Source organism: Electrophorus electricus, chromosome 5, assembly GCF_013358815.1.
Source record: "Electrophorus electricus isolate fEleEle1 chromosome 5, fEleEle1.pri, whole genome shotgun sequence".
In the NCBI taxonomy this organism is placed as follows: Eukaryota; Metazoa; Chordata; class Actinopteri; order Gymnotiformes; family Gymnotidae; genus Electrophorus; species Electrophorus electricus.
This window is the reverse complement of record NC_049539.1, coordinates 22,812,405-22,823,703: the sequence shown is the minus strand read 5'-3', so window position 1 is coordinate 22,823,703 and position 11,299 is coordinate 22,812,405. Positions and strand designations below refer to the sequence as shown.

The 11,299-nt window shown below is 44.1% G+C and overlaps 1 protein-coding gene across 1 annotated transcript in view; it reads left to right on the top strand.

Moving 5' to 3' along the window:
- Window positions 1-7,986, top strand: part of LOC118240081 (pre-mRNA-processing factor 17-like) — a 91,781-nt gene extending 83,795 nt beyond the window's left edge. Inside the window, 8 exon segments of the mRNA XM_035526209.1 lie at window positions 436-510; window positions 2,025-2,070; window positions 2,999-3,100; window positions 3,580-3,695; window positions 4,256-4,389; window positions 6,088-6,164; window positions 7,110-7,254; window positions 7,379-7,986. Coding sequence (XP_035382102.1) covers window positions 436-510; window positions 2,025-2,070; window positions 2,999-3,100; window positions 3,580-3,695; window positions 4,256-4,389; window positions 6,088-6,164; window positions 7,110-7,254; window positions 7,379-7,556 — 873 coding nt within the window. The 3' untranslated portion in view covers window positions 7,557-7,986.
- Window positions 7,987-11,299: the final 3,313 nt, after the last annotated feature.

Here is an 11,299-nt window from a genome sequence, read left to right as displayed (position 1 = left end):
CCCCCATTTTACATACAATATGTACAGAAAACCGGTCAGGGTGCTACTGAAGTTAGTAGAGCACTTCAGTACCGGTGTCGAGGCCTGATGCTTCTGTTACCACTTCTCCACTGTTCGTTATGGTGTAAAAGGCATCAGTCCAGGCTCATTCTATTAACGGTGGGAAATGTGGTCAGCACTGGGTGCAGTCATTCGTTCCTTGAAAACACTCTCGTTTTAGTTTATCCACGCAGCCACAGAATAATCAGGACGCAGCTCTCAATTAAGGCAGCACTGAACATTACATTTGTGGGCCACGACGCCAGTGTGCGAAAGAGTAGAAGCTAACCTCGTGGCCCTTGTAAATGGCTCTTGAAAGCAGGTGGTGTTTAATTGCACATGAAGTGCACACACACAGTTGGCTCATCTCCTCTCAACTCCACCTTCCACTCGTAGGGTGTCAGCGCCATTCAGTTGTTTCCTGGGTCTGGCCACCTGCTTCTCTCCTGCTCTATGGACTGTAAGATCAAGGTAGGTTTTATCTCTCACACTCAGACTTATTGAGCATACCTCTGGGGAAAACAAAGTGGTGTTCATTCTGATGGCTGTTTCTGAGGATGGTGGGTGGCTGGGGGGGTTCACAAATCGTTTTTCTAAGCAATTACTCTTTGTCTGCAATTGTTTTTCATAAGCATTCACTATTATAAGTATCGGCAGGGATGTGTTGCATAATGCCGAATACCTACGCCTAACAGGCTCCCAAATGTGGGTATTCAGTGAGGAATATGATCATTAATTTATGTAGTACGTTTCTCACTGTTAAGGCCACTTTGCAATAGCAATAATAATAATGTTACAAATTAGTGGTCGACTAATTAATCAACTGATTAATGCCATTTTGTGACGGTCGGCTTTAGCTGATCGCCCCCTCTCCACCCTTCACCCCTGTGGCAAAGTTAGTTTAAGAATTGCCTTTGGAAATTGTTGCATTTTTTTTCTAATTTAGTTGCTACATTTTTTTTTAATCAGTGCACTACAGAGTGCAGATCTACAACAGAGATAATGCAGACAATAACAGTGTTAAATGTTCATTTAAATTCTGCAATTTTTGGTCGCATTTGTTGTTAATATTAAATTGTTGTATTTTATAAGGTGCAGAAAGTTATACCAGTATTATATATTGCCCATCTGCCTCCCTACTCTCTAAATATTGCCATCAGCCATTGAAAATCTTATAGCGGTTGCCCTCTAATACGAATAAAATAAGTTACAGATAGCTTGGTTCTATCCTTAAGATGAGTGATTTTTACTTTTGCAAAATAAATTGTTGCTACATGCAATATCTGATCCCTAACCATTCAAGAAACGTTTGGAAGCCTGTATAAGGAGAGCTGAATAATGGAAAAACAGACTTGTGTTTTACTGTGCTTGGCTCTTTTTAGAAGTCTTCCTGACTGGATATCAGTTATTTTTAGATACCCTTAGACAAACATATAGATATATCATAGTCAGTAGAGGTCAGTACTGCCTGCTTTACATTTACCTGACGATATTATCCGAAGCGACTTACAATGTTGACTGAGTACAATTTGAGCAATTGAAAGTTAAGGGCCTTGCTCAGGGGCCCAACAGTGGCAATTTGGCACCAGTGGGGCTTGAATTGGCAACCTTCTGATTACAAGCAAAGTATCTTAACCATTGGGCTATCATTGGCGGCTCTGCACAGAGGACAGCAAAGCAGAGTTCAAATGTTGGGTCATCTTCATAATTTGGAGCATTTTGTTCTTAGCCCACTCTGCAGTGTGATTAATTTGATCTATTTGCCCTAGCTTGCTGATTGCCTTTGCTTTCTTCAGCCATGCTAACAATCATTTCAAATAGCTGAAAGCAGAATTTAAGAAGAGATCATGGATGTGTCCACCAGCCAACCCACGCAAACATTTACGCACTGTTTCCTGGGAAGACATTTTAGCACTGCTTTCAGTTTCTGCCATTTGTCATATCTGTCTGGCATGGGATTTAAAGCTCTTTTTTTCCTTTTGTAGCTTTGGGAAGTCTACAGTGACAGGAGGTGCTTACGGACATTTATTGGTAAGAAGGGGTGTTTCCTGAGTAGCTGTTTCATAATCCAGAAAGCTCTTGACTCCATCTTAGAATGCTGTTGTAAAAGGACATTTAGGGCACAAATTTTAAAGGAAAAGAACTCAGGTTTGCAATGTACCTGCAGAAAGATCTGGTGCTCCAGATGAATATAGTGATGTTATTTTGTTTGCACCTCGAGGCAGAGAATTGATGAGACTGAGCTTAAGAACATGAAAGGCTCTCAGAACACGGTGCCCTCTGATCAATGTCTCTCCCTCTTTCCCTGCTTCCCTCTGTCTCTCCCTCCTCTGTTCTCTTTATTGAGCTTTGTCAGATACCACCAGAATGTTTTTGCTTGTGTTATGGTTTCATGAGGGAGCGTGCAGGTAACGTGTACAGAATCTTCTGATGTTTTCCCAGCCTATAGACGAAGTGGAGTAAAGTCGAAACGGGCTTTTCTACTGGTCCGGTTGTGCTTGTCGAGATCCATCCATCGTGTATTATTCAACAATGAGGCGGTTGCCGGGCGATCGAGCCCCGCAGCATGAGCACCGGCTCACTGGAGGCGTCGTTAAGGGGTCCCTGCTACCCAAGCCAGTATCTGTGGGGCACCGTCCCGGTTACATTCGCCAGCTGTTGCAGAAACCCCTCCAAACCAGTGCTGGGTGGTCCACAGCAAGTTTTGTCTCATAACTGTCACACATGTTGCATGTACAAATAGAAAAGAATAGAGCAGGATACTCTGTCGGTGTATCTCTCTCTTTCGCGTTCTCTCTCACATGTACTGTCACATTATACTTCTTGTTGTCATGTCGTTTTCCGCTGGTGATCTCAGTCTACCTTATTATATGTGCTTGTCCGGGACACAACAGTGTCAGAACAGATGAAGGCAAATGCTAATGGCTTGCTTTCTCCATGGCCCTTCTCCTTGCTGCAGGTCACAGTAAGGCAGTGCGCGACATCTGCTTCAACAACGCTGGAACTCAATTCCTCAGCGCCGGTTACGATCGCTACCTCAAGCTGTGGGACTCTGAGACAGGTGAGCACCACGCACACACCTTTTGGAGACCAACCTGTTTTCTGTGCCTCCCTAGCTTCCAAGTGTTTCTCTCACATTGAGTTGGCATGCAACTTTTCTGTAGTTGGGGTCTTTAAAGAAGCACTCTGCCAGTCATGCACTCTGCCAGTCACGTCTCTGTACGGATGGGAGTCTCCTTCACCAGCATATACTCGTCCCTTCTCTCTGCTCCTCCACTAGGAGGAGCCACTCGTACAGGGCGCACAGGGTTGTTCTTGGGTCAGATTCTGAAACCGGATGTGGGGTAACTCGCACCGCTGTGCTTTGATCAGTGCCATCCGTGTCTGAGCTTATGATTCACTCACTCAGGCGGCCTGCTTCCTTCCAACCCCGTACTCCTCTGGGGAGAGGAGTGCACCTCCTGTGTGCTGAAAGAGGTTGAGGGGTGGAGGATGTTCGTGTCTGCTGGCCACTCTTGACAGAATTCCTTCTGCCTTCAGGTCAGTGCATCTCCAGGTTCACTAACAGGAAAGTCCCCTACTGTGTAAAGTTTAACCCAGACGAGGACAAACAAAACCTGTTTGTTGCCGGAATGTCGGACAAGAAGATTGTGCAGGTAAGCTATATGCATGCATGGGGGGGGTGTACGTGTGCACATGCCTGAGATAGACTGCCTAAGACTGTCCTTAGCGTTCATCTTGCTGTTAGTTTTTAGGTGTTAGACTGTCCACACATGCATGCTCGCACATCCCCAAACCCACACCCAAGAGAAGCCTTGGTTACCCTCAGTAAATCTGAAGACAGGACCTTATTTCACGCTCTGTGCTTCCCTCAATAGAAGGAGAGAGTGTTTGTGTGTGTATGTGCAATGTGAGGAGGAGGGGTACTGAAGGATGGATAGATTCACATGAGGGAGAAGTTGAGGAGGAGAGCGAATGAGTGCAGTCCTTCAGCAGCAAACATGATGGGAGTAAATAATCAAAGCTGAAAAACTACTCACCTCTCCTTCCCTCAGCCTCCAGCTCCATCTCATCAGTCTCTGTCACAGGCAGAGACCAAAAGTCATCATCTGATCTGCTACCGTAGGGATACATTAGAGATTGTGTGTGTGTTTGTGTGTGTGTGTGTGTGTGTGGAGAATAAAGCCCTGTTCCTGCCCCGCTGTCACCTACCTAGTGGGACATCCGCTCTGGGGAGGTGGTGCAGGAGTACGACCGCCACCTGGGAGCCGTCAACACCATCACGTTTGTGGACGAGAACCGCCGCTTCGTCAGCACCTCCGATGACAAGAGCTTGCGCGTGTGGGAGTGGTGAGTGGGCGGTGCCACATTCACATATGAATGAACAACCTTTTGTTTCTCATATTGATTTTAACTCGGTGTGTTGTATGTGACCACACTGAACTTGATGGGTTGCTGGTTAATGTGTGAGTCGAATGCAGAATTGGCCAGCAGTAGTTGGATTCAGTGCATATGGGGAAAGTTTTTAGATGCATATTTAAAATGTTTCATTTTCAAATGCAAAACATTGACTTAAACTGTGTGTATAGACACGCTCCAGCTGGCCATGTCAACATCTGTGTGCAGTATAATCTGTAAAAGACATTAAGCAAATGCACTGTTTTAATATTGTAATTGCATGCAGAACCGAGGTAAATAAGTTCTTTGCCATGAGACCTCCCTGCTTGAGGAGTCTCCATTGCTCTGGGCCATAACGTGGATTTGTCTGTTGTCTTGGGTGTCTAGTATTCAGACCCCTCTGCAAAAAATATAAAACACCTGGGGCTAGTCAGTTATCTGTCTCTTGGCGAGAGTCTTTAGAGTGGACTTATTTACATGTAGATATTGATTGGCTTTCAGCTTAGGCCTTGGTGGTAGTTTGACACTGGGGCACTAATTATTCCCACGGTAACTTTTTAAATAGGCATTAAATACCATGTATCGTGTAGTGTGTGGCACAGGGCAATTACTGTCAGATGTGATGAATGTAGCAGTTTTTGGGTTCGGCCATGTCTAAGCATGATGCAGCTCCATTTCCTCACAGTTGATCCAGTAGCACTTAGTGCTATATCCAAACACTTGAATACTATTTTGTGTGACTTTGCCCTATCTTGTGCATCCCTACAACTTTAGCCCTAATTTCCTTTAGAATACTCTTTGGTAATTATTTTCATAGCTTTTCATCTGATTTACAGTCTGACCAATGGTACTTGAATTAATTTTCTGGATAAAAAGTAAACTTGGAGCTTCCATTGTAAGTAATTAGTCATTTTTGTCAGAAAATTTTATCTAAAACCAATATCACTTTAAGGCAGGCAGTACAGTTCTCTTGGAGAATATATTAATCTGATTTGTTAGTAGTGTAATGGATCAAGGAGAACATGAACTTTTTCACATTTTCTTTTTTGTTGTCCTAGTGTCATTAGCTATGAGACATTAATTTGCTGTTAACTTCTGTGCGACATTGCCTTTTGATGAATTTTCACATCAATACACTGTCTTAACTGTTTAAATCTCCACTTTCTGGAGATTTTTTTTTTTTTTTTTGAGTCACTCCACACTGACATGTGCTCCCTAGGTCGTGAGACGGATGAGGATAAGACTGGACTGCAGTATCATTGTCTTACAAGCTACATTTTTCTCAGTAGATTTTGTAGCTTCTGCCAGTATTTGCGTTTTGTAGTCTGGGAAGGACTACAAAACCCACTGTCTCTCTTTGGGGTAGGAAAGATGACAAATTTACCTTCTTTGTCAACAGAGTGGCACTGGCTAATCAAGAGTGTTTAGTTACACAGCCAGAACAGAAAGAAAAGGAGGAAAACCACAATAAAATAAGTTTGAGGCTCAAATATTTAAAAATGTAGCTCCACATCATTTGCACTTGTTTGTGCAGGTCGAGTGGCCCGGTCTGCTTCCTCTACACCATAGTTTGGTGCTAAACATTAAATGCGCTCATTGCATGAACTGAAGGTGTCTGGTTTTCATAAACACCTCCTCTCGTTTTTTTAGGGACATTCCAGTGGATTTCAAGTACATTGTGGAGCCCAGTATGCATTCGATGCCTGCGGTGACGTTATCACCCAGTGGTGAGTGTGCTTTTGCTTGGGCATTGCTTCACTGGTACAATACCTCCTCTGCATGCACATGCACACACCCACTTTACTTTCCACTTTCAGACTTCCATTAAATTCTTTGTGGCTTGCACTCCCCAAAGTGAGTAGTTGTGCGCATTTTTTGCCTTTCAAATAATATTTTTCGACTCCATTTCTCTTTCCCCCAGTGTCTCATGCGGAGTTCTCAGATTTTGTTTTTACACATCTTGTTTCCTTCCTGGTAGTGCATAATTTATGGAAATCTTACGTACTCTCTCACTCACATAAAGACCAACTGTAGGAACGAAATGGAAAAGAGGCAGAAAAATGAACTCTTCCTCACCTTTCTTCCATTATTCTTTCTTTTCTTATTTATTTATATATATTAGAGTCTATTTTCTTTTGTTTTCAATTTCTATTTTCCTTTAAAGCGTGCATTGAAGGGCTTGGGCCCGTACGCCGTTAGGGGGAGCCAGGCAGGCTGGTGCAAGTTTTAACTGACTATCTAGTGGGCCTAATGTGGGGCTCATGCAGACTGAGCAGGGAGCCGCCTCCCGAAGAACGCACAATAGATGAAAAGCAGCTGTTTTGCGGTTGAAGTACACACTCGAGTGCCAACTCGAGCTGATCAAAGGGATCGCTACTTCAGTGGCAAACGCCACCTTTGATCTCGCTGACAGCCACGTGTATCAAGGCAGGTGGAGGTTGCTTTTTTCTGCTCCATCACACGTGCTTGTTCTCTTTTGAGGGGGATTTTGTGTGCTGATCTGTTTACATGCCCTTGCCTTCCTCTTCACGTGGGCAGACGTCTGAGTCGAGAGCACATCAGATACTCAGCTGGCTTTAGAAACAGCCCTGCTACCATTACAAAGTTTAGTTCACCACTGCACAGTTTTGAACTGGATATCTTTATCTGTATGTCTGCTTGCTTTCTTGTAGGCAAATGGCTAGCCTGTCAGTCCATGGATAATCAGATCCTGATATTCGGAGCCCAGAATCGGTTCAGGCTCAACAAGAAGAAAGTGTTTAAGGGCCACATGGTTGCCGGGTATGCCTGCCAGGTGGACTTCTCTCCCGATATGAGGTAAGTGCTCTCCTCAGTCACATGACTCTCTTTCCAGTAATGGATCTACCGTAAGTCTAAAGTGGACGCAGTATCATTGTGCTGTGCTGCCATAATGTGCTTGTCTCATCGCCCCCAACTGTAGTTATGTGGTGTCTGGTGATGCTGACGGGAAGCTGAACATCTGGGACTGGAAGACCACCAAGCTGTACCACCGAATCAAGGCACACGACAAGGTGTGCATCAGCGCCCTCTGGCACCCCCACGAGACCTCCAAGGTCATCACCTGCGGCTGGGACGGACAAATCAAACTCTGGGACTAACAAGACAAGAGGGGAAAGGAAGGGGAAGAGCCGGTGGAAGAGTGAGCCTTAACAGCAGAGGGAGGAGACAGTCAGGTTGCTCCATTCAACCCCCCACCATGGTCTTTGCTCAGCTGAGCAGCTTTAGCGTCTGCTCCTTAGTAGAGAGTGGCTCAGTTCTCCAACCCTTGCTGTTTCACTGAAGTAGTTTATATTCTAGGCTTTGCTCAGTGCTGTGTGTGAATACTGAAGTTTATGGACTGGCATCCAGTCCTGATTTCTAGTGTAATTCCCCGCCCCCCCCCCCTCCCCGCATATGGGTATTTTAAATTCTCTACTATATTTTCATTTCATTATTAAGGAGTCCTCCACCGCTAAAGCCGTGCATATCAGCACTTCAGTTCAGCGTGAGGCATCTGTTTCTAAGTGTAATAAAACATTTTGTACATCAGTCTGTTTGGTATCACTGGTGATCAGAATCAGACATGGCTGACAGCACAAGGGGTTGTCATTTGTATATTTGATGTAAGTTGTCTCTATCCTCTGACTACGTTGTATGGGCTAACCAAATGAATCACCATGGCCAGTTCCTCTCCTCTAACCTGGTCTAACTGGATCTGATCAATATTATAGTTGTTTTACATGCAGCTGATATTTTAGGATGATTTTGGCCCTCATTTTCTAATCATCTGAAATGGGACAAATGTGTACAAAACATCTTTGTTTCCAAGCAGGCTGAAAGTGCTATAAATAATTTTTCTAGAAGACATTTGGCAGTTTCTGCCCAAACTTCACTATGGCCTTTGAACAAGCTGATAGCAAACAGCCAACACAAAGCTAAAAGCAGATTAATAACACGGGACTGGGAGGCACTAATCTGCCTCGTGTCATGAATCTACTGATGCAGTGACAAACTGCATTGCTTCCTTTTGATGATAAACATGCCTGATTCTCAAAGGCAAGTCAAATTTCCTTTGGACGGCGAACGTACTTTGTGCACCACAATCAGATGATGATTTATTGTTTGCTTATCTTTGAACAAGAGGAGTCAAGGTGAGACTGCTAATGCAAAGCCCCTATTTTGCACTCCTTTCTTATGCCACTTTCGTTCCCTGTGAGTGCAGTTCATTTACTTGTTTGTTTGGTTTAATTAAGTGCCCAGAGTTCTGGCTTCAGTGAGGAGCAGATGCCTCGTTGGAAGCTATATAACCAGGCATTTGACTTATAAAGGGGGAGACCGCTTTGTAAGTGTGAAAGGCTGGTTTCTATAGTTTTTTTGTTTTGTTTTTTCACATACGAGACCATAGTACTGAAAGCTGAAGCACACGAACGCGCTTAAGCAAGCACGGCTTATGTCTCTCGCACGCATGCACATGCAAGGGAAGTCAACTTCTTGGGTCTCATCCATAATTTATCACGTCACTGTATTCTGACGCAGCAAAGTCAAACCATTTCTATGTAGTCAGCTAATATTTCGGAGAAGCTTTATGTGCTGATAGTGATGATACTGAAAAAAAATTCTCCCCAAGGATGAGGGAGGGAACATTTGTCCAAGCAGTCTGCGTCGACAGCCCAGGGGCTCATTCTCCTGTGCTCTCTGACCAACCTTCTTAAATCGCAGGACCGCTCTGTAGTCAGCTGTGCGTCTCTTAGATTTTGACCATACCAGAGACAAAACTAGTCTGCTGTGTTCTGTTTGAGCTCTTTTCCTGCCTGTAGCTCTATTCCAACCTCATTACTTCTCTTTTTTTGAGCCTGTTCATTTGCCCGCCAGCCAAGACTCGCTCACCCTGTGTCTCCCAGAATGAAGGGTCATCGTTCTCGGACCAGATTCTTCTGATAAGAGGCGGAGGGTCAAACGCCTGACCAGTAGCCAGCAGTAGACGGGCTCTCTCCCGCGGAAGCTTTTCTAACTGCGTCGCTGACCCTCTGGAAATAATACGACCTTTACATAAAACACTGCTGAGCGCTTAGAAGCACTTATAGCCCCCCTTTGTCCTCATCTTTTTCCCTACAAAGGATGATGCAGCTCTGCCATATGAAAACAGCACTACAGTGAACAGGCCAAACTGTCAAATCTGAACACATCTGGTTGCAACTTTTGGCCTCAAAGTTTGCCCTTCTGAACAATGTTCCCCTTAATTCAAATTCGTGCCAGGCAAGTCGATCTCCCTGCGGAGCGTAACGTGTGTTGACCCACCCCAGTATATAAGTGCTGCTTGTGTTGTGTAGGTTCCTCTGAAGAAAGAGGCGTGGTTTTGCGTAGACACTGTAGCTGTGCTAGAGACTGAAATGTGCATGCTCAAGCACTCTCAGCAGGCTAAACCAATAGCACACCACGTTTGGCTCGTCCCCGCCCACCTCGAACCCCGCCCAATGCAGGTGGACCTCAAGAAGCAGGAGGCCTACAGAATGCAAAACTCCTTCCAGGACCAGATTCTCTAGAATCTTCCATTCTGCACTCTCCATGTCTACTTTCAGCACATCCACCTGTGAGGAGAAAGCATGCAAACAAGCATTCACTTCATCAGTGATTCATCGTGGACTAACAATCGCACTGCATCTGATTCTTTTGTCTGGCTGTTGGCAGGAAACCAGACAAAGAACAGCTAAACTTCGACTGCTGAGATCCCTTGCCTCATTATTTCTCATGCATTCAGGACTTTCATTAAAAAAGTTCAGTCTGCTGCTGCCTGAGTGAAGCACAATTGTTACATTTGGCTCATTTCCTTTCATTGGGCAGCTCTGGCTCCATGAGTACACTTTTAATAACTGAATTGAATTGACACCTAACAAGACACTATAGGCTTTTGTTACCAGTAAGTGGTGATCTTTATAATCACAGCTATTCTTTATTTCCTAATATTGGTGTGCAGCAGCTCATTAACATTTATCAGTTTGATAAGCTATGTAAATTTGCATCAGACCACGTATAGACGTTTTCATGCATTGTCTCAATATTTTTATCAAAATCATGGACGAGAGTGTGATAGCTCTCCATGTGGATGTCTCCAGATGTCAGTTATCAAATGGTAAGTTTTCAAATTAACTGTGAACTCCAGACGGGTGTTTCGCACACACATGAATTGAGGTGCATTCCCTCTTTCTCCATCTTGTGTCCAGCTAGAACACTGTCCAAAGTGTCGTGTTTCTCTGGAAACTGTGTACTTCACTACAATTCTGAATTGAATCTCTGCAACTTTTACTACAGTACACTACAGCTGAAGAAGATTCCAGAAAGGAACCAGAACTTTTGTACTATACATAGAAAGGTGGGGCCTCCATGGATCAAACTTGTTTTTCCAGCACATCCCACAGATGCTTGGTCGGATTGAGATCTAGGAAATTTGCAGGCCAATTCAAGTTCAAGTTCAAGTTCGGTTTATTCGTCACATACATAGTCATACACAGTATAACTCGCAGTGAAATGGTGGAGAGTGCTCTGTCCAAACTGAGGAAGAGAAACACCCCTATGCACAGGGGTGCATAGAGAAAAATATATATATGCAGATAAATATATATATTCTATGTATGTACAAAATTCAACACCAATTCAACACCTTGAAAGCTTTTTCATATTTCTCAAACAACAAATGAGTTTTTTTCCAGTGTGGTAAGGCACATTATCCTGCTAAAAGAGGCCATTGTCATTAGGGAATACAATTCCTATGAAAGGGTATACTTGATGTACAACAATGTTTATGCAGGCAGAAAATTGCCCTTGCCTCCTTCCCATTGTGACTGCTGGTGATATCTTCCCGAGT